At 37.8% G+C, this 26,941-nt stretch overlaps 2 protein-coding genes across 4 annotated transcripts in view; both read left to right on the top strand.

Moving 5' to 3' along the window:
* The window catches only part of KLHL2 (kelch like family member 2), a 58,318-nt gene extending 45,949 nt beyond the window's left edge, over positions 1 to 12,369 (top strand). For 2 of the 3 annotated variants that reach the window (XM_051790874.1, XM_051790876.1), the window contains 9 exons: positions 914 to 1,030; positions 2,012 to 2,161; positions 3,020 to 3,137; positions 3,775 to 3,972; positions 4,696 to 4,797; positions 5,715 to 5,843; positions 10,142 to 10,282; positions 10,458 to 10,601; positions 11,268 to 12,369. In XM_051790874.1, coding sequence (XP_051646834.1) covers positions 914 to 1,030; positions 2,012 to 2,161; positions 3,020 to 3,137; positions 3,775 to 3,972; positions 4,696 to 4,797; positions 5,715 to 5,843; positions 10,142 to 10,282; positions 10,458 to 10,601; positions 11,268 to 11,296 — 1,128 coding nt within the window. In that variant the 3' untranslated portion in view covers positions 11,297 to 12,369. Of the gene's footprint in view, positions 1 to 913; positions 1,031 to 2,011; positions 2,162 to 3,019; positions 3,138 to 3,774; positions 3,973 to 4,695; positions 4,798 to 5,714; positions 5,844 to 6,723; positions 7,151 to 10,141; positions 10,283 to 10,457; positions 10,602 to 11,267 lie in introns of those variants that run through there. The other variant, XM_051790875.1, reaches the window with a different exon arrangement.
* An 828-nt stretch (positions 12,370 to 13,197) lies between these two features.
* On the top strand, positions 13,198 to 21,435 carry MSMO1 (methylsterol monooxygenase 1). The gene is made up of 6 exons (XM_051790878.1): positions 13,198 to 13,293; positions 14,957 to 15,262; positions 15,919 to 16,067; positions 16,943 to 17,069; positions 18,834 to 18,988; positions 20,472 to 21,435. Exons 2-6 carry the CDS (start codon positions 15,008 to 15,010, stop codon positions 20,677 to 20,679), a joined length of 894 nt encoding a protein of 297 aa, XP_051646838.1. The 5' UTR covers positions 13,198 to 13,293; positions 14,957 to 15,007; the 3' UTR covers positions 20,680 to 21,435.
* Positions 21,436 to 26,941: the final 5,506 nt, after the last annotated feature.

The raw sequence follows: 26,941 nt of genomic DNA, 5'->3' as shown, positions 1-26,941 counted from the left end.
GACTAGGCAGCTTGGTATTACCTAACTTGAGTTTAATGTGTATTAGCTAGATCTCAATCTTTTAAAGACGTTTTTGAAACACTGTGGTCTTCAGCAAACCCAGGTCATCCCTGCAAACCTCTAACGGTTTTCAGGTATTAATTTTGAGCTTTTTTATTCAGTTATGATCTATTCGAGATACATTGGTTTTCTTTTTTCCACGGAGTATGTGGTTGTACCAACACCTCTGTTCAAATGAGGCTAAATTGTGTTCAAAACCGTGTTTGAATACTGATTTGTATGGCTAGGTAGTGTTTCATGTTAAAACCTTTTTGAAAGTTTGAATCTAAGAACTATCTGCTTAAACTGCAACTAGCAAAGTCTTGTTGTTATTCCTGTAATACCCTGAAGGTGTAGTTCTGTCACTTTGATCCATGTGATGCTGCTTTTGTGGAGTGTGATTAAGGTTTTAATGTTCTACTGTATGATGTGCTACTGTGCAATGGAATTAAAACTAGGCTTGGGATAACTTCTGCCACTGAGACTCAGTGATGACAAGTCATTTGAATGGTGATGTGGCAGGTCAGTTCTCCAAGAAAGGAAGAAAAGTATGAGGACTGTAATATTGGTGCTGCTGTGTTGTTTACCTAATTTTACTGGATTTTCAGTGTCAGTGAAGTCACTGTGTGCATTTTGTCGATGTAACACAGCTATCCTTGAAACACCAGTAGAGGAGCAATATAAAAAGAGACTAACTAATGCACCTTTTTAATTTTTTAGTTGATAAATACGGAAATAATGGGAGCTGTAACTGCTCCAACTTTTCTTATGTTACAAATTTTAGTATAAGCAAAACTGTTTTTGGAGGCACACTGATGTTTCATACTTATGAACTTGTAAGTAAGGGGATTTGCATTTGTTTGTTTTCTGGAAGGTATTTGAAGCAGTGATAGCCTGGGTAAACCATGACAAAGATGTAAGGCAGGAGTTAATGGCACGTCTGATGGAGCACGTTCGGCTGCCTTTGCTTTCTCGGGAATATTTAGTTCAGGTAAGCAAAAAGGAATACTAGTTATTCTGCACATCAAAATTTCTGTTCATTGTTTTAATGCCAGATGGATAATTTTAAACAGCAGTGTAATGTAGTTTGTTACTGACAGTAAAACTGAACAGACAGCCACTGCCACATATGCATGTGCACGTGCACATACTGAGCCAGGTGAGGGATTGCCACTTAGAGGATGGCTTATATAAGTAGTTTATCTGTTTGGCTGACTACATGTCATATCACACTAATGATTTCAACAATGCAATTTGCTGAGATCAGGTTACTTTTCATTTGTAACACAATCTTGTATAAAAGATTTGTTTTCATAAGTGAATTTTCAACTTCAGAATCATATCTACTGTTTAAGTTGATTGGGAATTAATGACAAAGGAAACATTCCTTCACCTGGTTCAGATAAAATACATTTTTGCCAATTTTATAAGCTCATTTTTGATACTTTGGTGTCAGATCAAATATTTAAGATTGAAAATGAGTTCAGTATTACCATTGGTTAGTAGTATTTTGGTAGGTGTTTATTTTAGAAATTCTATTTTTGTGATACAAATCTCAACTTTGTGTGGGTTGTTTTGGATGAGTTTTGGAGGTTTTTTGCCCTTTGCTTTTGTTGTATTTTTTACTGTTGTGGGGTGGCTTACTAATTTGTTAAATTATTCTCCACTATTTAAAATATTCTGTACTCTCTGTATTTGAAAATTCAAGAAATGTGCCTGGATTGTAAGAAAAGTGCTGTACCTTGCCTAATACTGTTTCTTCCACTTACTAATTGAGAATTAACATCTCCTAATTTATTTTTTCTTTTTGGGGATTGCATATTGCCAACACATAAATTTGTGTCTAACTGGTTAAATGATAATCTAAACAATTAGATTAATCTGCATTTGTGCTGTAGTACACTTCAGATTGTGATTTGTGTTTTACTTCCTTAACATGCTCAGACCTTGTTAAACTTCTATTAATAAACAGAGAGTTGAAGAAGAAATATTGGTTAAGAACAGCAGTGCTTGTAAAGATTACCTCATTGAAGCTATGAAGTATCACTTGCTACCAACTGAGCAACGAGCATTGATGAAAAGCACTCGAACAAAATTGAGAACACCTGCTAGCCTCCCAAAAGTAAGACTCTTACTTTTCCATGTACTTACTATTTCAAACTCCATTTTAAAAGATTTCATAAGAGCATGACTGTGTCTTGGGGTATTACAGTAAAAATTTTGTACCGGATTTGCTCATCACAAAAATATAAAAAGTAATTAGCTTTACACTCCATGCTACTTATGATATAGGTGTTTTAGTCTCCAGCCTACACACAGCACCACCACTACGTCCCTTCCCAGAAAACATTTTTTTAATAAGTGCTTCAGCATTTGAGAAATATACAATTATGGGGAAATAGGCCTGTTTAAAAAAAAACCAAAACTGAAACAAAACAAAGACTGACTGAAGCTTCTGAGTTGAGACATCTTTTTCAATTTTTAGCTAAATGTTGCCTTTCATTCATTTTAGGGGAAAACAAAACAAGCATTAGAGATTATCTTCTTTCCAGTGAAGTAAAGAAGTTTTCTCATAGTACTGTTGTGACAACTGCAATAATGGAATAGGAGATTCTATTCAGCAGATGGATGGTCACAGTTCCATTACACATCACAGACATTGAATTCTTATACCTGAGGTCAGAATAGGATGTGAAGATACAGAAGGATCTGCCTTGTTTGTGGGAGGTTTCCTTAGATTCAAATTGCTTTTCTACTTCATGTATTGCACCTGAAAACAATAATTATGAATTACATTTGTTTAAAAAAAAACTCCAAACAATTAGTGTTGCCTGGTTCTCAAGACTCAAATTTCTAATTTAGGGAAACCATCCTCTAATTATTTCTTGTACAGAGGCTTGCTTTATTTTTTTAACACTTTTTTGATCTTTCAGGTGCTCTCATATATGCACATAATTAACAATTATTATCTCCCTTTTAGTTGATGATGGTAGTTGGAGGACAGGCACCAAAGGCAATTCGAAGTGTTGAATGCTATGATTTTAAAGAAGAACGCTGGCATCAGGTGGCTGAATTGCCTTCCAGAAGATGTAGAGCAGGTTAGCAATGCCTATTTTTTTGTTGTGGTTGGTAATGCTTCAGAATTTAGGCATCGGTATAAAGCATTGTATGCTCTTTGGAACAGTACCAAAGATATTTTTCTAAGAAGGGCTAAGCCTTGACTTCAACATTTGAATTACTTGCTAATCTGGAACAATGCAAGTTTGATAAATTGTGCTTAATTTGTGCTTCAGTTTGTAATCTGTAGAATAAACTGCTTTATTGCCTCCATTAGTCACAAGGGATAAATAAATTTAAATATTAATGCATTGTAATAATGACTAATTTTACTATTAAAATACCCTATTATTACTAAATGAAATCAAGAATGTGAAGAAGAGATCGACTGCTATTAAAAACATGAAAATGTGATCTTAAAGCAGCTGAGCTATCTGAGCAAGAAGAATTTCAGCAAATATGGTATTCAGAAGTGTGAGCTATTAGTAACAAAAAGTGTCAGAATATCTAGTGCTTAATCTGAATGAAGTGTGGCTCTAGGAGTCTGTCAAAAGCAGGACAAGTGTACTGAGTACTGTAAATTGTGTCAAGTATCTGCAAACTCAGGACAGTATGCAATAAAATTAATTGACAAAGAGACTAAACCACTCATCTTTCCTCCCCACTTCCCTGCTCTAGGAATGGTGTACATGGGAGGCATGGTTTACGCAGTTGGTGGTTTCAATGGTTCTTTGAGAGTTCGCACAGTGGATTCCTATGATCCAGTGAAGGACCAGTGGACAAGTGTTGCTAACATGCAAGACAGGAGAAGCACACTGGGAGCAGCTGTATTAAATGGCCTTCTTTATGCCGTGGGAGGATTTGATGGGAGTACAGGTATATTTGCCTTATATACTTCTGAATAGTTTTGACTACTCTTAACATAATTGTATCGAATTTGAAGGTCTCTTTCCTGGTAGCTGTGATGAAACCAAGCATGAGGGTAGCCTGGTGTCTTGTGATGTGGAATGCACTTTAGTGGTCACATCCCTCTACCAGAACAGTGGACTGTTTGCTACCATCTAAGAGTTCAGATTTAATGACTAGTGAATTTTTGACAGGTTCCCATTCAGTATTCCTTCTGTAGTCAGAATCCTTAACTTCTAGAAGATGTGAGCAGTTATTTCTGCTTTTTCATGTAGCGTATATAGGATTATAAACAGCTTTTTCTGACCTGTAGGAAGTCTTTAGACATACACTGTTCATTCTCTTCCCATATGCGTTAAACCATCTGTCCAGAGGTGATCCTTTTGCTTAGTAACTGTTGTAGAAGCATATGTGGGATAAACCATGTGACTTAATTAAAAAGAAAGGAAAAAAATCAGGGAAGAATTTTTCACAGTTCAATAAAAGCTTTTAGTAATTTGTCCATTTTCAAACACCAAGAATATGTTGACTGTAACTGTCTATCTAAAGGACATCATTTGTGCTTTTTGTACAGTAACTAACAGTCCTTAAAATGAAATAATTTGAATTTTCAGATATGAAGACTTTTCTGAAAGCTAGACAGTATGTTGCACCTAGATTTATAGAGAAAATAATGTTCTATTGTGTTCGTAGGTTTATCATCAGTCGAAGTTTACAACTTAAAGACTAACGAGTGGTTTCATGTAGCTCCAATGAACACAAGAAGAAGTAGTGTTGGCGTAGGTGTTGTTGGAGGTAAGTTGACAAATTATATTAAAAAGAACAGGAGGGAAAATGCAGTCATTTACTCTACTACTTTTTCTTACTATTGAAAACATGCTTTGGATTTATGTTTTTGCTCAACCTTGTAATTTGTTCATTCAAATGGTAATGAACAATACCGCTCCACTTGGGTTTGACCAGTTTTTAGCATTATAGTTTTAAATTTTTTTTCAGAGCTTCAACAGTGCCTGACACTAACTGAGGAAAAGCTCTCTAAGCATGTGTACTCTCAGTTATGTATGTCAGCAAGGTCAGAGAGCTGAAGTGATGACCTTATCAATTGGTCTTTAGTGATGTAGCACTGTTGTATTGTCAGCTCTGTTATCTGTGGCTGACTTTGCTGGCTGCATGCTGGGGATGATCCCAAGGACAGTGCCAGGAAAACTGCTGACTTTCCAGTCAGCCTGGATGTCACTTGCACAATGCAGGCCTGGGCTGGCTCTTAAAAGTTTTAGGTGTCTGTGTTTTAACCGCATAGGAACCACTGCTGTGTCAAATCTGAAAATGCAGACTGTACAAGTAATTTTTATCGGAATTTTTGATATTTCTAGGAAGCCTATTTGTGAGATGCCAGTATTAAACATACTTGAATTAGCTTGCTTTTGAACAATGCTTAACTAAAAACCTTACGTTTGTATTTCAGCGAGGCAATTTAAAATCTTTTGACTTGCATTGTTCTTGTTAGATACTGGCTGCCTTTTACATCCTAAAAATGACAAGAACTATGGTGTGCTAACTTAAACTGTTTACAGAGTAGAAACTCAGTAACTGACTGGTGACAAATACTGATTAGTAGCTGACTCAGAGAACGAGGACTTCTTCTCTGCCTGTGTACCAATACAGTCTGTGTGCATTAGAGATTTGTCACTTTGTGTTGGTTACCCTCTTAGGTAAACTGTATGCTGTTGGTGGCTACGATGGAGCGTCACGTCAGTGCCTTAGTTCAGTAGAATGCTATGATGCTAATACGAATGAGTGGAGCTATGTTGCAGAAATGAGCACTAGACGGAGCGGAGCAGGTGAGTGGGCAAGGATCAACTGTCCTTGCAAAACTGAAAATCTGTGGGTTTAAAATGTATCTAAGAATATAAAAGGTAAGCTTTTGTGAATCTAATGGAATGTGCTAGTCCTAAATGGCTGATATAAAGCAGGTTATAAAAACAAAACTGTCCTACAGAGTAAGATTCAGTCTGTTAATAGTAAATATTTCTCTTTACTTTTTCATACTTTCATATTCTTCCTCTTTCCATGACTTCTGATGTTTTCTAACATACAGACTAATACTCATGGATTGTAACAATCACTGTCGCCTAAATACTGAAGTATCAAAATCTATACTTCTAGGATGAAAAAATGTCTTTTCTTCAAAGATACCTCTTTGCCAGTGTAGGGCTGATTTTTCAGGTTGACTTTACATGTGAACTGTGACTAGGTTCCCACCTCTTTGGAGGACTTGTTCTGCATTCTGATTCACTTCAGGAAATTTTGTCCTTGTTCATTCTTAAGTTTGTATTACTGATTCCATCCTATTACTTCCACTTACGTACCCTTTATTTCACCTTCAGTAGTTCTCATCACCTGGTGTTTACATCCTCTGTACATGTACAGCCTACTACATGTTATCCTTCCTTATTGTTTAGCCTAAGTATATCCATTTATTTCTGTATAATCTTAAAAATCCCTTCTTTATTTTTATGGATTTTTTTTACTTCTTGTGATTCTGGGTATGTATATTTCTCTTTAAAGACATCAAAAGTGCCTGTGGTATTACACTTTTGTTTAATGAAATGATGCTTCCACAGCTCCAAATTGACTTTAGCATTTTCATTATCTATTTATATTATGGACTTGAATCTCATTTACTGTTCACTGTCCTCTATTTGTCTTTTGGTATTTCAGGTTTTTTCAACTCGCAGAAGTTATTTTATTTCTCTAGATGCGTTCCCAAGGACTTTTTCAAGTCAAATTCCATGATATTATTTTCTACATTAATTTTTTTAGTAGTTTAAATCACTTTTTTTGCCAAGTACTCAGAGGCGGTTTTTAGCAACACCCTTCAAGTATCTACTGGTGATTGCATTAATGTGCTTCATAATTGGAAGAGCTATTGCTACTGGATGGACTTCTAGTATGCTCAGTAGATGATTAGTAGTTATCCCAACTTTTCATCTTGCCTTCCATTATTCTTTGTTAACTCTGAACAGTTTTTATCTGTATAATGTCTAAATTAAGTTTAAATAATTTCAAAAGAAATCTATCAAAGTATTAAATTCATTACTAAAATTAAGATAGTTTGTGTTACTTCCATTAAAGCCTTACAAAATCAGCAAGTTGATCTCTCTTATTACTAGAAGTCATGTTTTGATTGTGTTTCTAAACTAAAACTATGATGTTAATGAAGGAAACATGATATATTGTACCTCAAGAAAACATAGTTGTCTCGTGAAACTTCTAGTAACTCCGTCTGTGCATCTTGGAAGTAAATCTAGATTTAAAACTGGACAGAGTTGCAGTAAGGGTATTGTTAAATACTCCTGTGTAATATTGGCAATTTTTGAGGAAAATATTTTTATAAAATGGGCATATTACAAGTATCATTATAAAGACAAAGAGTGTTGGTGTGTTGTGACAAAGCTTCATTTTGCAGTCTGCCCGCACACACATTTTGTTTCAGCATTTGGGGTTTATTTTTTGATACTCTGTTTTTGCAAACTGTTATTGTGCTTGTAGCCTATTTATACAGTAGATATTTTCAGAATTTTTTTAATGTTGAATTTCCTCTACAACTCTGAAATTTTTAGTTCTTTAGATACACTGACTACTGGGATCTTTCTGTCCCTCTCCTCTCTTCCCTTGTCCCTGAGTTCAGGACTGTGTTTGCTTACTCAGCTCTCTTCTGCCTTTTACCTTGTCCTCTGATTAAAAAAAAAAAATTGAAAGGAAAAGTAAATATAGTCAGTTATTTCAGATTCATATAACGGAGTAAAGTAATGAACATTCTTCTGTGCCACTCTGTTAAATATATGGAAAATTATATTTTTGTGTGGCAGAGGAGTGGGTGGTAATGTGAAAATCGTGACTGTTGATTGGGCTTGGCTGTAGAGGCCAAATATCCAAACCCACCAGAACTGTCTCAACTGGTGATCAGTGCTGATGGTGTTATGGGTACTAACTAAAAAGAATTTTGTTCCTGTGTTCAAGTTTTGCATCTCTGGTCATCTCAAGGAACTTAAGCTCATCTCTTCTGTTCCTACTACTTCAACTTCATTCAAAAGCAACTTTTCAGAGGTTAACCCTCAGTTACTCTTCTTTAGTACCAACTGCTTCTCAGTTGATCAGTATGGGGACAGATCTGTTTCCACAACAAATTGGGATGAGGAACTTCAGATCCAGATATAGGCCATTTGGGAGGGCTGAGAGATATAAGACAGGGTCCTGAAAAATGGGCAGGAAAGAAATGTAACAAAGAAAGGAGAACTCAGAAGACGGCAACAAGAGGATACAGACGGAAGCAAGAAATAAGGTAGGACCTGGAAACTGGGTGTGGGATTAAGGGAAAATGAAGCACCAAGGAGGAGTGGAGGACATTATTAAAAATAAGGAACTATGAAAAAAAAAAGGCAATGTGGCAGAGGGAATACTCTACACACTGAATAGGAAGGTTGGTAACTACACCAAAAGCATGGGTGGGGGGATTTATATCACATCACATATTTAAACTGAAAATCGTAGCCCTCCTTCTAGCTCTGTAATGTTTGATTCTACAAAAGCTGAGTGTTGTATTATCCTGTCTAATAATGTGTAATCAGAGTGGGAGAAAGAAAAGTTGTCATACTATACTGTGACATGACAGCTGGAAATAATAGCAATAAAAGAGGAATTAAATGAACTGGAAAGGATATGGGGAAATGTTAGTAGTGAGTATCACTGATAAAGTATTAGATAGGATGATTTATAAAAGTGTCCTATCAAAAAGCTATTTTTCAGATTTACATTACCAGTTAACTTCCATGTTTCCTTTCTTTCTTCCTTTAATTATTAAAATCAATCTTTTTAATAAGAAAATTAGGCATTTCAGCAGGAGTTGTTTCTGTCCCCATATAGGAATGCCTGTTATATACAATATTAGTGATATGTTTTCAAAGATACTTCAGCTGATTATTAAGGTCTCAGGGTTCTCTTTTATTTATTTTTTTTAAATGAGTATTTTTTTTCCTCCAAAGGACTTAACTGATCTTGTGCATTCATATTTGTTATTTCCCTTTAAAAAAGATTTTTAAGCTGTGCCCTTTCCATGGAATCCTTTATGAACTGTATTTGCAAATCTGTATCTCAGCTTTGAATTTCATAATCTCCAATGTGACATATATTAGATTTTCCAATATATTTCCATAGAGCTGCTTTTTGGTTGTCTTTATGGTCCATCACACAAAAGTTTTAATCCAAAACCCCTCTACATTTCTTAAACTTATTATTTTTGGGTTCTAATAATGCATTATAAAATGAGGAATAAATAAACAGGCCTTTCTTTCTGCTTCCCCCATTACCATCTTTTCAGTATGTGCAGCCCAATTAGCAAGTAGATAGAACTAGCTTTATTCACTCCTTCGTTCCAAGCCCACAGATTTATGAACTTCTGTTGTAAAGTAAAGGAGACCTTAGGATTAAAGGACATGCTTTGATATCCTTTTGGATATTTTGATAACTGAAGTTTGTTTCAAAGATGCTTGGTATTCTCCTTCAAATCCCAGAGAAGGTATACACTCTTAACTGTTTCCTTCTGTTTTGTATATATGTTTACAAGCTATTCCAACACTTCAGTGGAAACATCCCTGTTGTATAATGTCTATCCATTCAGCTTTTATCCTCTGTACTGCACAGTTTTTACTTTCTAAAAATTCACTTACACTTTATCATCTTGTCAGATTTCCGTTATGCTGGCTGAGCACACTGTCTCATTTACTGTCACTTCTAATTAGTCCTAAATTTCAACAATCCTCATTTTCCTGCACATCATTTTTCGTCCAAAATTTTCTAAACCTTCCGTTGCAGAACAGCTCTGGTCTTTGTATGGTGCAGTATGGTAGATGGGCATGCAAGGCACTTTATCAGTGTCCTGCTATATTATATTTATCGGTGTCCTGCTATAGTTACTGTCTCTTTGCTTTAATGCATCCTGACCCAAATGTTTTCTGAAAGAGTTTCTAGCATTTACTTAATGATGAATCTATGTTAGTGGACATAATGTTTGTTGTTTCTCTTTTGTATCATTCAAACTATTCTCTGGTTAATTCTGTGTACTTTCATATGTTTGCAGGTGTCGGCGTGTTAAACAATTTATTGTATGCAGTAGGTGGTCATGATGGTCCTTTGGTAAGAAAAAGTGTTGAAGTGTTTGACCCCATTGCCAGTACGTGGAAGCAGGTTGCAGACATGAACATGTGCAGAAGGAATGCAGGTATGTGCAACAATGACTTGAAAATTTTGCTAATGTCATTTGGTGTGAATGGCACTGGATGTCAATGTTCCTGGATTTCTGCTGCTGTCATGATGTGGCAGAATAAAACCTGTGCTTTTTGGGGGGTGAAGAAGTCCATTGCTATTTTTCATACTGGTTTCCTGTCCTTTTTTAGGTGTTTGTGCTGTAAATGGTCTGTTGTATGTAGTTGGAGGAGATGATGGTTCCTGTAATTTATCAACAGTGGAGTATTATAATCCAACAACTGATAAATGGACAGTTGTGTCATCCTGTATGAGTACAGGAAGGAGCTATGCAGGTAATGCATATAGATATTTTTTAATAGACTTTTTACAGTATAACAGCTAGGACAAGAAATTCAACAAAGTATCCAAACAGAGTCTTGTCTAAGGTAAAACCTAAGATACTAAAATGGATAGGAAGAATCTTTTGAAGTCATATTTTGAATGGTGACTTCAAACAATTATCCACTGCAAGAAAAAAAAAGGTATTAAACTGTACTCAAGGGATTTAGCACAAAGGGTGGTGAGACAGAAAGACGATTCTGTTATGATCAGTTCTTTTAACAAGAAATTTGTCTCGATCTAGGGGTCCAATTCGGAAGTTCTTTCAGATTTAGTATTTCGAAAACGAGCTGTTTCAGGAATCTTTTCCTTCAATAATTGCAATTTCTCAACTGAGTTATCTAAGTGAATGTTAAGGATATATCTCACTGATGACAAAAATAAATTAAACTTGATTAATGGCAAGTTTTTTCAAGTCACAGAAACTTTCAGAATTTTGCACTGATTCAGACAGCTTTGTGTCAGAGATATATTAGGGGGAAATATGTACATTGATGCTGGTGTACAGCTAAATGCTAATTGCAACATATTATATTAAAATTATATGTACATATGTATATATATTTTCATGATTAAAAAAATACTACCTAAAGATTTATACCTTTTTCACTCCACTCTAGGTGTTACAGTTATTGACAAACCATTATGATCAGTAATGGGATTTTCAACTTGATTATGCACTAGGAGCAGTCTTCAGCAAGTGTATTTGAAGTGACTGAGTATCTAAGCACTTCTCTACTTGTAGCTGCACCTTGAGTCACAGTGGAAGATGTGACTGTCTACAATTACAGATGACAGATGATGAAGATTACTCTAGGTAGAAGCAATGCGTAGGATTATTCTGCAGCTGAGCAGAAGCTGATTGAATTTTTGAAGTCTAGTGGACCATTTTTTTAATTGCAAGATCTTAAAAAAAAAAAAGCCACCTTTCATAAGGACCGACTTATGTCAGTCATGGCTGAGAAACGGATTGTCAGTGAAGAACGGTGTGTATTCTGGTGAAAGTAAATTTTTGTCTTATTTTTTCCAGAGACTAGTAAATATATTTAAGGAAATGAACTGTCAGTCTTCATAGTAGGTATTAAATCCCACCTCAGTAATTCAAGCTGGCATGGGGTAAATTTGTTTCCTTTTATAAAACTTTTGTTACCTAACTATACTATGTGCATATGTTTGTTGCTCTCCATTGAAACTCTTCAAAACCTGATTTTACTATTTATAATTTGGCACAGTACTTTGAATATGTCAGTACTATGTTGTAAAACAGAGCTGTATTTTTTGATATGTAACAATGCTTAACACTACTAATTCCCACTGAAGGAGATCAGAGATGGTATAACACTTCCTGAACAGGTGTCATTTCAAGATATTTCTAATAAAAATGTTGTCTGTACTTAATCTTTTTCCTGTTCAATTTTGGTCACATTTAGATGTTACTTCTTTTTTACCTTTTTATCCAAAAGGTGATTTGGCATGAGAATAACTGAAAATTTATAGTGAATGTATGCAATTGCGTTGAACTTGCATGGTACTAAGGCCTATTTATGCGTGTAACCTCAGCTTCTATTAGCCAGTATCTGAATATACTGTATGTGGCCATGCTTGTAAAGCAGCTCATTTTTATTTGTTCTTGGATGGCCTCCTTTTAACATGACCAAAGTTACTGTCATATTTGGGACATTTTCTTCAAATAAAAGTTTGTACATTGTTTCCTAATGCCAACAGGTCGCTTAAAACTTGTGTTTCTCGATACAAGTCCTGACATCAGAGGGAAAAAAAAATGGGGGTAGGAGGGGGGGGCTAGTGTTCTAAAGATTTGAATGCAAAAAAGAAGGGTTTAGGAAGCAGTCATGTCAACATCATTGGTTTGGTGCAGGCCTGTTTTTGAAAGCTTTGGTTGTCCAGCCACCGCCCAGTCCCCGTGAAAGCGTTTGAGCTGTGACACGGGTGAAAGGGCTGAGAGGCACGAAGGCGCTTCAGCGAGGTTTGTGACTGCCTTGTGCTGTGCTGGCTGCGGTGCGGTACGGGATTGGACTGGAAACCTGTTTGAATTGTAGGATTTTACCCGAATGACACAACCTCGGGGAATGGGGCGCTCGGGGCCGTTGCTACCATGACGACACCGTCGCCTTGGTACCTCAGTGTTCTCATCAGCGCTGGAGCAGGAAGCGGGCGCACGAACCTGGAGGGACGACAGTGCGTCCGGCCGCACCCGCGCCGCTCCTGCAGGCGAGCGCTTTAAGCGCAGCGCCGGGAGCTGGTGGGCAGCGGGTCCCGGCCGCCGCCTCCCCCAGGCCCGCGGCTCCACCTCAGGGCCGCTCCCGCCACCGGCGGGACCGCCCCATCGCGTCGTGTGCGTCACCCGCCCGCCCCCGCCCCATTGGCCGCGCGCCGCGGTCTCACTATCCTCACTCCACCCCTCCAGCCAATCGCGGCGCGGGAGCCGCAGCTCTGGCCCCGCCCCCCGCCCGCCTGACCCTGCGCCGCCGCCCGCAGCCGACCAATGGGCGACGCGCCGGGCGGTGCCGCCCGGCCAATGGGCGGGCGCGGCCGGGGAGCGGGCGGGCCCGGCGGGTGTTATTGCTCTCAGGGCGCTGCTGCCGCCGGTGCTGCCGCTGGTGCTGTCGCAGCCGTCACCGTCACCAGGTGAGGGGCGAGGGCGGCGGGCGCGGCTCTGCTCGGCCCAGGGGGACCGGGGGGGGGGGTGGCAGGCGGGCTGCGCAGCTCCTGCCGGGGTCGCCCCCGGCTGAACGCGGGTGCCGCCGGGCGGGCGTCTCCCCTCGGCGCTCCGCGCGCGTGGGAGGCGTGTGCCCGCGTCTGTCCGCTCCCTCGCAGGGCGCGGCGGGACGGACGAGCCTGGTCCCGGTGCGGCCTGGCCGCTGGACCCTCGGCTGGCAGGGGGCTTGTGCGGGGGTCGGGGGTCGGGAGTACGTTGCCATAGTTGCCGCCGGCTCAGGAGCTCGGGTTGCGTCTTGGGTTGCCTTGGCGTCTACTGGAATGCTTCTGCTGGTAGTAAGACATGGCAGCATCGTGATGCTGTTGCTGAGAAACAAAAAAATTAATAATGTTGCTGGGTGCTGGCTTAGTATGTTACGTGGTATGTTGAGGTGATTAGACATTGGAATGGGCTGCCCAGGGAGGTGGTGTAGTCACCGTCCCTGGGGCTGTTTAAGGAAAGACTGGATGTGGCACTCAGTGCCATGGTCTAGTTGACAAGGAAGTGTTTGATCATAGGTTGGACTCGATGATCTCAGAGGTCTTTTCCAGCCTAATTGATTCTCTGATTTATGCTGGACCCAGGCTAAGCCTGACAACTGGGGACTGACCCATGTCCTGTGGTTTGCAAGGATGTTTGAGACTGGAAGATGGATCTGTTAGAGGTGGTCCAGAGGAGGGCCCCGAAAATGGTCAGAGGAGACATCACCTATGGGGAGAGGCTGGGAGAGTTGGGGTTGAGCAGCCTGGAGAAGAGGAGGCTCCAGGGACACTGTAGTGTAGCCTTTTGGTACACAAAGGGAGCTTTTTGCCAAGGGTTGTAGCAACAGGGCACAGGGCAACGATTTTAAACTAAAAATGATTAGGTTTAAGTTGAGCATAAGGATGACGTTTTTCACAGTGAGAGTGCTGAGGCACTAGAACAAGTTGCCAAAAGAAGTTGTGGATGCCCTATTCCTGGAAGTGTTTGAATGCCAGGTTGGATGGGGCTTAAGCAACCTGATCTAGTGAAAAATGTCCCTGCCCATCCCAAGAGGGTTGGGCTACAAATAGCTTTTAAAGGTCCCTTCCAACCCAAAACAACAAGCAGCCTAGTCTGTGAAAATGGCACAAGTTCAGGGCACCTGCAGGAATGTGGCCTCTATGCTTTTGGGAGCTGTGATGAAAAGTCCATTACTTAGAGAAAGGTGAATTGCCTCAAGCCAGTTTGAGTGTTAGTGTAATTGTCTCACAGCTATGAGAAGAATGGGACTGGATAATCAAGAGATCACAGTTAATTCATCTATTAAATCTCATGTGAACCTTTATCTGCTCTTTTAGTATAGAATGCAATTATCCCACAAAAACATTGAAATAAATTTGGCTAATAATTAATACTTCTTTATCCTTTTGCTCCCTTGACATAACGTCAAAACTTGAGCCGATTGTCTCTCAAACCAACCTAAAGCCTTGTACTTTCAGACTATTCCATAGAAAGAGAATCTATATTTCCCCTCATTTCCCAGTTTTTACTTTAGAACTATGGAACGGCTGTGACAGGTAGTGTTTTTTTCTCTGAAGATTAACTGCTGGTAATTTTTTATCTAAATTGCAGGTTACTTACAACTATAGAAGAGCTGTAATTGTGATGTTTTATGCTTGAAGGATGGCAATGAACGACAGTGTTAATATCTTGAACTCTGCTTATCTGGCAGTGGAATATATAGACTCTTTCTTGCCTGACAATCCCCTGCAGCAACCATTTAAAAATGCCTGGAATTACATGCTGGATAACTACACGAAGTTCCAGATTGCAACTTGGGGATCACTTCTAGTTCATGAAGTTTCATACTTTTTGCTCTGTGTACCTGGATTTGTCTTTCAGTTTATACCGTACATGCAAAAGTATAAAATTCAGCAGGTAAGAAAAAGTTGTGAACTATACACTTCCTGATTTGTCTTTGAACACATGAAGTGGAGCATATGAGTGCAATATCCTAGTTTCCAATGTATATGGCCCCATTTTATCTGTCACTTGGTCATCCTGAAAATGACAGAGTAAAATAACAGTGTGTATGAGTATCTAAAGGTTTTCCCCCAGTTCATTGTAATCTGAATTGGAAATTAATAACACCAACTTCTGAAATTAGTAAAATGTCTCCTGCAAAAACTGGATGTTTTCAAGACCATTTATTTATTCTTCAGCTTCTCTTTGTATTATTTTAGCAATGGAAATGCATTCTGTGGTGTGAAGAAGAAAAGCAAACTTGGATTGTGTTAAACTGTTGAGTATGAAGTGTTCCTGCTAACTGTAAACACTGAAATAACAAAAATAGTTTGGGGTCACTGGTAAAAACAACTTGCATTAAAACACTAGCTTAGAAAAATGAGAGGTTTTGATGAAACCGAATCCAGTCCTTTGTCATTTGTGTTGCCCAAGTTAATTTGCATTGTTGGAAGAGGTACTGTCTGTCTTCCAAGGTGAAATGAAACTGACTCCAAGGGAATTTTTTGCAGCACTTCAGTTATGTGTAATAGAAACATGTAACACAAGTGGTTCTTTTTGCTTCTTTTTAGGATAAACCAGAAACTTGGGAAAAACAGTGGAAGTGTTTCAAAACACTCATCTTCAATCACTTCTTCATTCAGCTTCCTCTGATTTGTGGTACCTATTACTTCACAGAGTATTTTAACATCCCATATGAGTGGGAAGAGATGCCTAGATGGTACGTAGATTTTTCTGATATGGTAGTCCTGAGTTACATGCAGTTGGAGGCAGAATATTACAATTAATGTCTAATACACAATAATTTCTTGGCAATGTAAACTGTGTGTTAGTCAAGCTTCTGTTGATGATTAACTGCTATAAGAGCTAATTAGAATTTTCTAGATTTTTTTTTTTAAAATGGCCCCAAATTGTTCTAATCCTCAGAAGAAGGGGAATTAGGAGGAGTTTATGGAAGTGAAGCAAGATTCATGGTGGTGTGGTTTAAATATTGGACTTCTGGGGGTTTTATTTATCCAATTTTTTTTATTCCTTCTAAGTGTTTCTTTCCTTCACCTGATTTTATATCATAGCAGTAGGATGTTCCTCAGAGGAGAGAATGTACCACCTGCTTCACAGTCTTCTTTTCTTGCACTAAACTGATACGCTTTTAAATAAAGCTGAATTACCTATTAGTGCCCCCTACTCCCCCACTCTGCACCTTGATATCGGTTCTTTACCACAGAAGGTCATCTTTCTTGGAAAGCCATTTGTTCCCTGGGTTAGAGAGCTGATGCAGCTCTGTATTTTTATATCAAGGTCTCACACAGTCTGTGTTTAGGCTATAGACTGCATGTCTAATACTGAAATGACAGCTTGTTACACTGTATGCTAACTCACTTCAGCATATCAACAGATGAGTTGATAAGCACAATAGCCTTTTTACCTCATAATTGGTATTTTTAGCATGTTAAAGTAGTGTCAGTGCACTCTTGTTCAGTCAGTAAAAGGTATAATCGTTTCTGACTGTTATTAGCATATAAACTAGGATTTTCTTTTCCAGGATTGTGCATCTGCTAGAGTATTCTATAAATAATAGCTTTTCTGTTTTTAAAGGTATGTTCTGGTTGCCCAGTGTTTTGGATGTGCAGTGATTGAGGATGCCTGGCACTATTTCCTGCATAGATTGCTGCATCACAAGAGAATTTACAAGTATATCCATAAGGTTCACCACGAATTTGTTGTATGTATTCCTTGATTTTTTTTTTTTCTTTAATAATAGTTTATGGAGTATGTTTCATGCAACCTATTTAAACATGTTATTTGGAAGACCTAAGAAATTTGCATCCCTCTGACAGCTGGATATATGTCTTTTCTTGACTTCTTTGTCAAGAACAGTCATCCATTTTGTTTCTGAAAACATTTCCAGTAATTGTATTTCATTTCATGGGAATGAAAGATCACATTCTTGCTGAAGTTTGATCATATTTGTTGAGCAAGGTGAAGAAGCCATTTAAAAGCGTACATGTGGGTCTCGTTGTCAGGAGAAGGAAAGTAGTAAGTTTCTGGGTTTGGTGGTTTGTCAGTTCCCTACCACCTGTGCTGTTATCTAGAGCATGTGAATCCCCAGCACTTGATCAGACAGGCAGCTCTTGCACAACGTGGGCGTGCGTGTCATACGTGTGATTCAGGGAAGGATTATACTTCGGGTGTGGGCCTAAGGAGCAATATAGCCCTTGGTGCAATACTGCATCAAGAGCACAGTGTAGCACAGATATTTTGGGTGGTTCTGCAATTTAGTGGTGTTGGAGCTGGCATTGAGCACCAGGTAATGAGCCACGCTTGGCTGGAGGAGACACTGTTGTGAGACAGGTAGGGTCAGCAGTACCTGCACCTTACAGTTAATATCCTGTGTTTGTTTAGATGGCACTGCCTCTGGATCACAGGGGTCAGTGCTACTGCATTTGTGCACTGCTGTGTTTCAGTGTATAACCTGTACTGTGCCAAAGTAAACTGCAAGCTGCTGGGTCAGGGATGGTTTATACATGCTGCCAGTAATAGAGGAGCTTGGTATTGATGGATGCATGGATATGTACAGACATCTGCTGCAGCAGCTGCTCTATTCCTCTTGCTCTTGGCAGCCCCTCAGGTCTCTAGCTGGAGCAGCTTTTGGCCATTATTCTTGAGAGAGGTTAGCAGTTCTCACAGAAGTGATCTGTCGGCTAATGGCTGTTTCACTAAAAACTTTTCTTGACAGTAAAAAGGGATGATTTTAAAATATCCCTTAAGAAAAAAGTGGACTTTATTTTTTTTCTGATTATTTTATTTATAACCTTCAGCATTAGGTTGAATTTTTTTAAATTGTTCTCTGTGTTCTACTTTTGAAAATTCTGTGGAGTGTCTTTTTTTGGTAAATCAAATGTAGGAATGACTGGTGTGTGTATGTACATACATATATATATATATATAAAGGAGAGAAAATGTTTTGTATCAATCTCAAAATAACATTTGAGTGATATGAATTTATTTTAAAAAAATGATCAAAGGTGAGGGATTTTTAATTTTTATAATAAATTTCTAAATGAGTCCTGCTTCTGAGAATATTTTGGCTTCCTTCTTTCTTCTGCTTCCAAGACTGGATGTATAGCAAAACTGATAGGAGCTTGCCAAACACTTTAATATTCCTGAAATAACGCTTTGACCTGGGGTAATGGTAAGCCTAAATAAAAGTTTTCAACTTTTCAACTAGTAGTGAAGTGTTTGGAATTACTAATGGAATGATAATCCTTCTGACCTTGGAATACTGTTTTCCTTATGAAGAGCTGAGTACATGTGTTACGGCCTTTGCTCAGTCATACCATTTTCTTTGCCCACAGCATCATTCCATGTGTCCTGTTGTAGTCTTGTGCAGTAGTGGGAAGGGGAGAGTGTCAAAAAATGGTGATTCTGATTTGGGGGTATATAAAGTTGAAAATGGTGACTGTTTCTGTATGTTATCTCTTTCTAGTCTCCGTTTGGAATGCAAGCGGAATATGCTCATCCTCTGGAAACACTTATCCTTGGAGCTGGCTTTTTTATTGGAATTGTTGTTTTCTGTAACCATGTGGTTCTTCTGTGGGCATGGGTGATATGTCGCTTGATGGAAACCATTGATGTACACAGGTGAGATGCTCATTGCTTCTTAATGATTGCTTTTTCTCTGGTCCCTGAGTCCGTCTCAAACTTACCTGTCTCTTTCACTGAGATGTACTGTTTATTTTGCACTGAAATGCCTTTATGTGTCTTACAAAGAATGACACAACCTGAACAGTAATCACTGTTTTCTGTTTTGAGGTAGCGTTAACTGCAGGTTTTGCTGATTAAAAGGGTGTGGACTATCAGCTAGAGCATCTCAAGGAGGGTTTGAGAAGCTAGGTGCCTCATTATGATGTCTGTCTCAAGTGATCTTATGCATATTAGAACACCAAAAATCAATTACATAAAGTGATATTCCAGCCAAGAGTTCTTTCTGTTTAATATTTTGTCAGACTATTTTCTTGGGCAAGAGAAACTTTATGCTATATGACCACTGATTCTCTTTAAAATAAATGCATAAATTTCTTCTGTTTATTTGTTTATTTATTGTAGATAAAATGGACAAGACTTCATGTCTCTGTAGTAAAACTGACTTACTTCAAATTTGGCTCCAAAATGCTAGGGTAAATCCCACTAGGCTTAGTTTAGTTCATCTACAAAGCTTTCTTTCCTATGTTCAAAAGGAAGGGGTCGCTAAGAGTTCATTTTTGAAATGCTAGTATTAACACTTGACCTTGTATTTGTAAATATATTATGAAGCATATAGTGTCTTATTGCAAATTGAGTGTCAAGTGTTTTTATGGAACACGAACTACTAGTACACTCATCATATAAAGCATTGCTTGTTTAGTTATATATTGCTTGTAGAATTATCAAAGTATATGTTGAGACATAAAGCAGGAGATGTGAAACATTAATTTCCTCTGGTAATTGTTACAAACGCCTCCTGTGGACAATGAACTAAAATGACAAATACCTTGTGCTCTCCCCACTAGGTGGTAGTAGGTTGCTTTCCAGTACTGCTAAGCAAAAGAGTTGAAATCCTTCTAAACTGTTCTGCTTTTAATCTTACTTTAGCTGTATATTTGAATTTTAAATATTTGAAGAACTTGCAGTAAGCTGAAAATAAGAGTAGGCATAACTGTAGTTGATTTGAGATGCTCTCTGATGAGCTGCTGAGCTGATGTCCATAGCTTGTCACTAAAAGATAGTGTTACTTTTTGTTCCTCCTTCTCGGTGTCACTCTTAGTTAAAACTGCTAAGTCGGTGGAAGTCAGCCACTGTGATTTTTTTAGGTTAATTGCTTAAATTTTTTTGTATTGCCTAGTAAATTGAGCTGAAAAGCAAGTGCCAAAGCCATTGTGTGATAGTTTACAGAATCATTTGGCTAGGGTTGGAAGAATCTTTTTTTCATACTGAGCCAATATCACAGTGATTACCTCAGGGCCTTAGAATACCAAAAAAACATTTTTATTTTATAAAAATGACAAGTTAGTGTCTGTATTTTGTAGTTTATGTCTTGGCAAAATCCTTACCATAGCTGCTTTTCTTTTTTTTCTCCCCCCTGTAGTGGTTATGATGTTCCGCTGAACCCTCTTCATTTGGTGCCTTTCTACGCTGGGGCCCGTTTTCATGATTTCCATCACATGAACTTTATTGGCAACTATGCTTCAACCTTCACGTGGTGGGACAGAATCTTTGGTACAGACTCTCAATTCATTGCCTATCAAGAAAAAGAGAAGAAGAAACAATTCATAACAAAGAAGAAGGCTAACTAAATTTCCAATGTAAAAATCAACTTTTGCTTTTCTGTAAAGCAAAATAGTCATTGGTTGTTTAGCATAAATCTTGTTCCTTGGCTAAGCTGTAGAGGAAAACAGCTAATTAAACTGCAGTATCTTTCTAATGGGAATGTTTTCTATTTTATACATAAGTACTGCATATATTTTAACTACAGATTTAAAGATGATGGAAAAAAACCCCAAGATGACTTGTGTCTTTTTCCTTTTTTTTTTTTTTGACTAAAAAAAAAAATCAATTTTATCTATAATGTTACCCATTTTGGATCCAGGTAGAATTGTACAGGTACACTGAAGTTGGTCTTAGTTTTTTTTAATATATATTCTTAAATTTGTAATATGAAATAGCAGGAGATATTAACTAGTATAATCACTGCATTATTTAAATATTGAATAAAAGTTGCTTAAAACCAAAACATCTGTTACTAGGAAGCTTGAACAGGTCTTTTGCACACTGGATAATGTGAACTGCTTATAACAGAATATCTGGTTAAACATGAGTTAGCAGAGACATTCCTGATCTAGATTTATGTTGTTATTTTAGATTACAGGTAAAAAGAATTGAAGTTTTCATTTGAATAAACTGGTTTTTGCTGCTCTTTTGAAGTTGGTCTGTCAGTGTACTTAGCATTTACATTACATTCTTCTCTATGTGTTGTAATTTGCTGAACTGACTTGTTGCTATATTTGCACTTGTGACTGATGAAATAAATGTGGTTTGGTTTGATGTATGAATTATACTTTTCATATGCTTTTTAATACAAAGCTGTGATAAAACCCATGTAGGATATAGTATCTTACTCTTCATCTCTTTAAGGAAGAAGCATTATTTGTTAGTACGATTTGCAGCAGTTCTGTCTGTTAAACTACTTACAGAGAGAGCAGTAAGAAATGGAGAGCATGTAAATTCTGCTGGTTTGTGCTTTGGAGGACTTGGATACGTAACTGCTCAATGTAGCAACAACTTTTGAGCCGAGTGCCTTCTCAAGGTACAGCTTGATGGCAAGCAGAATCTCAAAATCTACTACTTGAGTTGTACGGAACAGAAGCAGTAGTCAAATGTTTTTGAATCTACTTTAAATGTTTGTCTGTTGCACAGAAAATAACAGTGAAAATATTTGAGAAGGGCTTAAACCCTTGCAAAGATCTTATACTGTCATATCAGCTGCTCTTTAGTCTTCAAATGCCACTTCATCTACTCTAAAGTCCTTTAGAGAACTTTACAGTGTTTTAAGACTACACCTGAATTTTCATGCTGCTTCACACACAGTCTGGTATAATACTCAAAACAGGTACTCCACTGAAAGTGCAGATGAGATCAGGCTTCTAACAAAAATCAAAGTGTTAATGACATGAGGAATGACTCAAATGTTACTTGAAATATGGCAGTAATTCAGATTCCTCTTCTGCATGTCTTTTGTACAAGCTTTTACTTCTCTATCTATATCCCAGTGTTGAAATTCAGTGTTCTTCCCTCTAAAAAGAAGTAAAAATATTTGACTATGGCAGGTGAACAGAAGCTGAAATCCCTGTATTGTTCAGTTTTTAGTGGGAACTGCTGCTTAAGACTTGCTGAATCCATATGCCCTGCCAGCCTGAACTCTCCATGGTGGAAGTGACCTCTTTAATCAGATTTTAAAGATGGCCATTATCCTCTGATTTGTCAACTCCCACTCCCATCCTGCAGCTGCAGCTATACTTAGCTTTATTTTACTGAACCATTAGCCTAAAAACACAAGGAGCTTTCAGCGCTTCAGATTTTCCCTGTGTGCATCATTCTATTCTCCGCTTCTCAGCCCACTGGCTTGTGCCTACACACACACTGTTGCAAAATTATGCAAACCCATGAACCACTTTCTGAAATATTCCAGTAAAGGTATTTGTAAAAGCCTGATGTCTCAGTTATTGGAAAGCTCACTGGAGTGCTAAAAGTTTGATAGGATTGGCAATGTATATTCCATTCTTTAAGAGGTTTAAAAAAAACAATGCAGTTTTAATGGTTATATTATCATTTGCGGTAGCATGCATGGGGTTTTTTTGGACCTTTGCTCATTACTTGAATCCATGTTTTTCTCACAGCCATTGCTATTTTAGTTTTTTTGGTTATTTTATGTACATCCTTAGTGTACAATGCGATCACATAATTCCTTTTATCCTCTTTCTTTAATAAATCGCTAGAGAATTCTGTAAGCTCTGCTCTATAAATTTATTTTTTTCTGAAAAAAAAGTGTGTACTGGAACTCTCAACACAGGAACTTGCATTTGAAAACCACAGACTTTGTTTTCCTGCAGGACTAGATCGAGCTGCAGTTTACCACCAGCTCACCACCTTTTCAAATGTAGAACCTTGTATTTTTTACTGAATGTATGGTGAGTAAACGATCTATCTCATTACTTCGTAACTTTTGTGCATTTAAAGAACTGTGTTAGGCAATTACATTTTTGATATTTTAGGCCTTTATTAAATAAGACTTTACTGATTTCTCTCTCCCATATTTAGTGAGAGAGACAGTAGAGTAGTTCTGAAAACAAAGAGGTTTTTGTGCAACTGAAAAAAATGAGAGCAACGTATGGGTAACAGTTTCGGGTCTTCACAACACACAACAAAACCTTACACAATCAGTTGTCCTTCATCCTCTTTAACATGGAGACAATTTTAAACATGGTAAGAAAGGCGAATAAGTGTGGAAGGAACATTTTCCATCACATAATCTTTTCCTGAAAGTCCAGTTTAGTTTAAGTAAAGCGCATCTATGGGAAATAACAGTTTGTACTGTCCCTTTGGATATGGCAATAAGTAAGTCCTATGAAAGCAATGAATTAATTTTGGGGGGTTTATGTCAAAAAACATGGAAACTTGAAAAGTGTAATAAATTGTTAAGATTAGGATTGCAAAATAATCAACTGGTTCTGGTGGCTGATGTGAAATACTAACTAAGGTAGTTTATTTTACACTAAAGCACAGGTTGCCAGAAGACACTAATAATTATTGGTTTTATGATTATATTTGCAGATCATATGATTTCATTTGTTTTCTTCGCAGTTTCTAATAAATGCTGCATGTTTTATGATAATCTTAAAGAAAAGTATGATATGTTTCTAGATTTTTAACATTCATTTTTGTTGAAAAACTACATTATTGAAACTATCTGTGAAAGTAATAAACACAGTAGTTAAATTGCTTTTCAATTGTATTTTTCACCAGTTATGTTGATCAATATGAAACAACATCTCAGCCTTGGCCATATTGATCAACATAACTGCTCTACTCTGGCCTCCAATCGGGAGGTCTGGAGACACACCATCTATAACGCTGCTGATGCTTTTGAGAACGCACACAGGATCACTCTTGAGGAGAAAAGACAACGCAGAAAGAATTGTGCCTTGCAGAATATACCACCTAAGGAGTCTTTCTGCTGTGCCTTTTGCAACCAGACATGCCTATCTCGTATTGGCCTTTTTAGCCACCAGCGCACTTGTAACGAACGTGGGTAGAGCCCTCCCCAAATCTTCGTTCGCGAAGCCCAGCCATGATGATGTATTTTTTGCCATCTAACCAGATTGTATCATTTCCGCAGTAAGGCATTTCCTCTGTTTCTCCAATCACTCCTGTGGCTTGTATCTGAGTTTTCACAGTCTTGTTTTAGCTGTAGATACCAGAACTGTGTGTCCAGGTTGTTCTTTCTAACATCACCTTAGTGATATAATCCTCACTCTTAACCATTACCCTTCTTTCTAAGCATTGCTCTGGAAAATATAGTCACTATCCATCTTTTGTGATCTCAAGATGCTTCTAGAAATACTGTTGCCAGACTGTTATGAATGTGTTTTATATTTCTTGCTCTTAAGTGTAATTTGAAATTTACTCCTCTGAAATATTTAGATGTGCTTGACTTATCAAGTAAATCACATTCCAGAGCTGCTATATATCCTTACTGTTCACCATTCTTTGTCATCCACAAATTTTAATCAGTTTTGATTCACATTTATGTAATTACAGAATCAATTAACACTGGGACTTGAAATACTAGTCCCTACAGAAGAGCAGAAGAATACTCCTGTAAGATCATGACCCATCACTTTGAAAAAACCCTGTCAGCCAGTCTTGTGAACTTTCACAATGATCCTGCATAGCAGTTCCTCTGTGTGAGAGTGTTTGGCACCATAGCCAGGCTATAGCATCTCTCAGAAACAGCATTCCAGATCAGTGTCCAGGACCTAGCATCACCCAAGAGCAGTTATTATTCCTGCAAACTGAAACAAGGGGCAGCAGTAACTCACAGCCATTTGCACAGGTATGCTGTGTGTAAGTGCAAATGTCAGATAACGTTTGTATAAAATTTAAGTTGCAGTCTATAATGAGGCTCAATGCAGAATTGTTACATGCTTAGGATGTTCACCACTCAGCAAGAACACAGTAAGCTCTTAAATACCGCATAGGGTTGGATTTAAGTATCATGTGTGAGTCATCTAACAACTGGAGACAATAAAATATTCAGTCTTGCACTACACAACTTGGAAGGTGGGTGGGTTTTTTTCCTCTGCCTTCCCATAACCTCCTGCAGAAGTGACTTGTCTTTATTTGTATGTTTAAAATTTTTTTGTTGTTATTGATATTTCCTTTGCCCTGCCTTACATTAAGCCCTTTCTCAAGGTACTAGAAAAGCTGCAACTTTCCATATCTCAACCCTGTTCTGCAAGCATGCAAGAAATAGACCACTGAGTTGTGCAAGACATTTTGAAGGTTGGTAATAGAAGCTCCTATCTTGAAGACATAGCTTCAAGTGACCAGAGCTGCCAGGTGTTGTATATATATAATCAGCATTCTGATAAGTTTTGTAAAATCTTACAGCTACTTGCCCAGTAATTTGTCAACGTTGAGTTCAACTGTTCTTTCTTTTAAATTGATTGCAGGTATTTTATTCCTAGCATTAATTTCTTGACTGAAACCCTTACCAGCCTTTACCCTGGTCTTTTAGGGCATATATGGTCTATAGTTGGAGTTTTATTATGAATAGTTAGTGTTAATACCTGAATTATTCTTTCAGAATTTTTCCAAGGCTCAGAAATGCAATATGACTGGATTATTAGCAAGCCAAAGAGACCCCTTCTCAGATGGGGGCTTAAATGATTTGATCTTGCTGATCTGAACAAGCATTCTCCCTTATGCATTATGTTCATCATCCTACTTGCCCGGATCTATGTTAGAAAACAGTACCTTCCCCAGGCAGTATAGTGCACCTTCTCAATTCTTTCCAAATATAAACCAGAGAAGTTTAGTGAGTGTTTCTCTGGTGTAAGCATTAACAGTAGTTTGTTATTAACAATGCCATCTAATCTCCGTCATAAAGTGGTTTTAGGATGTCTGTTGTTCATAATGTACTTTGATTGTTTGTAATGGACATAGCTTTAGGGTTCTCTTTTTGAGTAATGAAAGAAAATAGCTGTGTCAGCCTGTTCATCTTGTTACACAAATAAAAAAGGTGCAAAGTTACTCAAGTCTTTTAAGCAAAATTCTGTGAGTGTAAGTTTATTTTGGAAAATTTATTTACATACTTCCTGGTGAATCATGATTTGCTGAAAAAGACAGATTCAGGCAAGTAAAAAGTTTTAGAAAATTTGAATAGACAAATTCTATTTGGCCAAAAGAATGGAGTAATCTGTAAATATATATGAATATTATATATATGTTTGTGCGTATATGTACGTTTGTCTATAAATAAGTACTTTTGGAAATGTCAATGAAAATTTTTGCAATTACCAAGTAGTGTAATTGCAATTACCAAGTAATGTGTCTGTTGGTGAAATATAACTTACTATTTGGTATTATACACAGACACGAGAGAGAGGTTAAACAGATTTGAAATCTACTGATCAGTACATTTCCTGGAGCACTTGCACTCTGCTCACTGCTCTCATTAGTATTACCAGTTTACAAGGCCATTTCCAGGTGCCTGGTTATGCATGCAGGCTGGGAATGCCCTTGGGATTAGAGTATTGCTCTGAAACTAAGGCAAATGGCAGAACTTTTTCCATATTACTAGGAAATTTGGCCTTTGCCTTTGATGATAGTCATCTTCCCTGAACTACAGAAAATAGGAGGAAGGATTAGATACAAAGGAAGTCATCAATTTATTCCTCCTACTCAGTTCTGTGAATGCTCCTAAACTCTCTGAGAATTTAAACATTGTTTCTTAATCTCTTATTAAAAAGAAATTAGTATGTGTGAGCTCAAAATTAA

This window comes from Manacus candei, unplaced genomic scaffold, assembly GCF_025592945.1.
Source record: "Manacus candei isolate 608988 ecotype Guabito, Panama unplaced genomic scaffold, ASM2559294v1 h1tg000028l, whole genome shotgun sequence".
Lineage (NCBI taxonomy): Eukaryota > Metazoa > Chordata > Aves > Passeriformes > Pipridae > Manacus > Manacus candei.
This window is presented reverse-complemented; position numbering and strand designations above follow the sequence as displayed.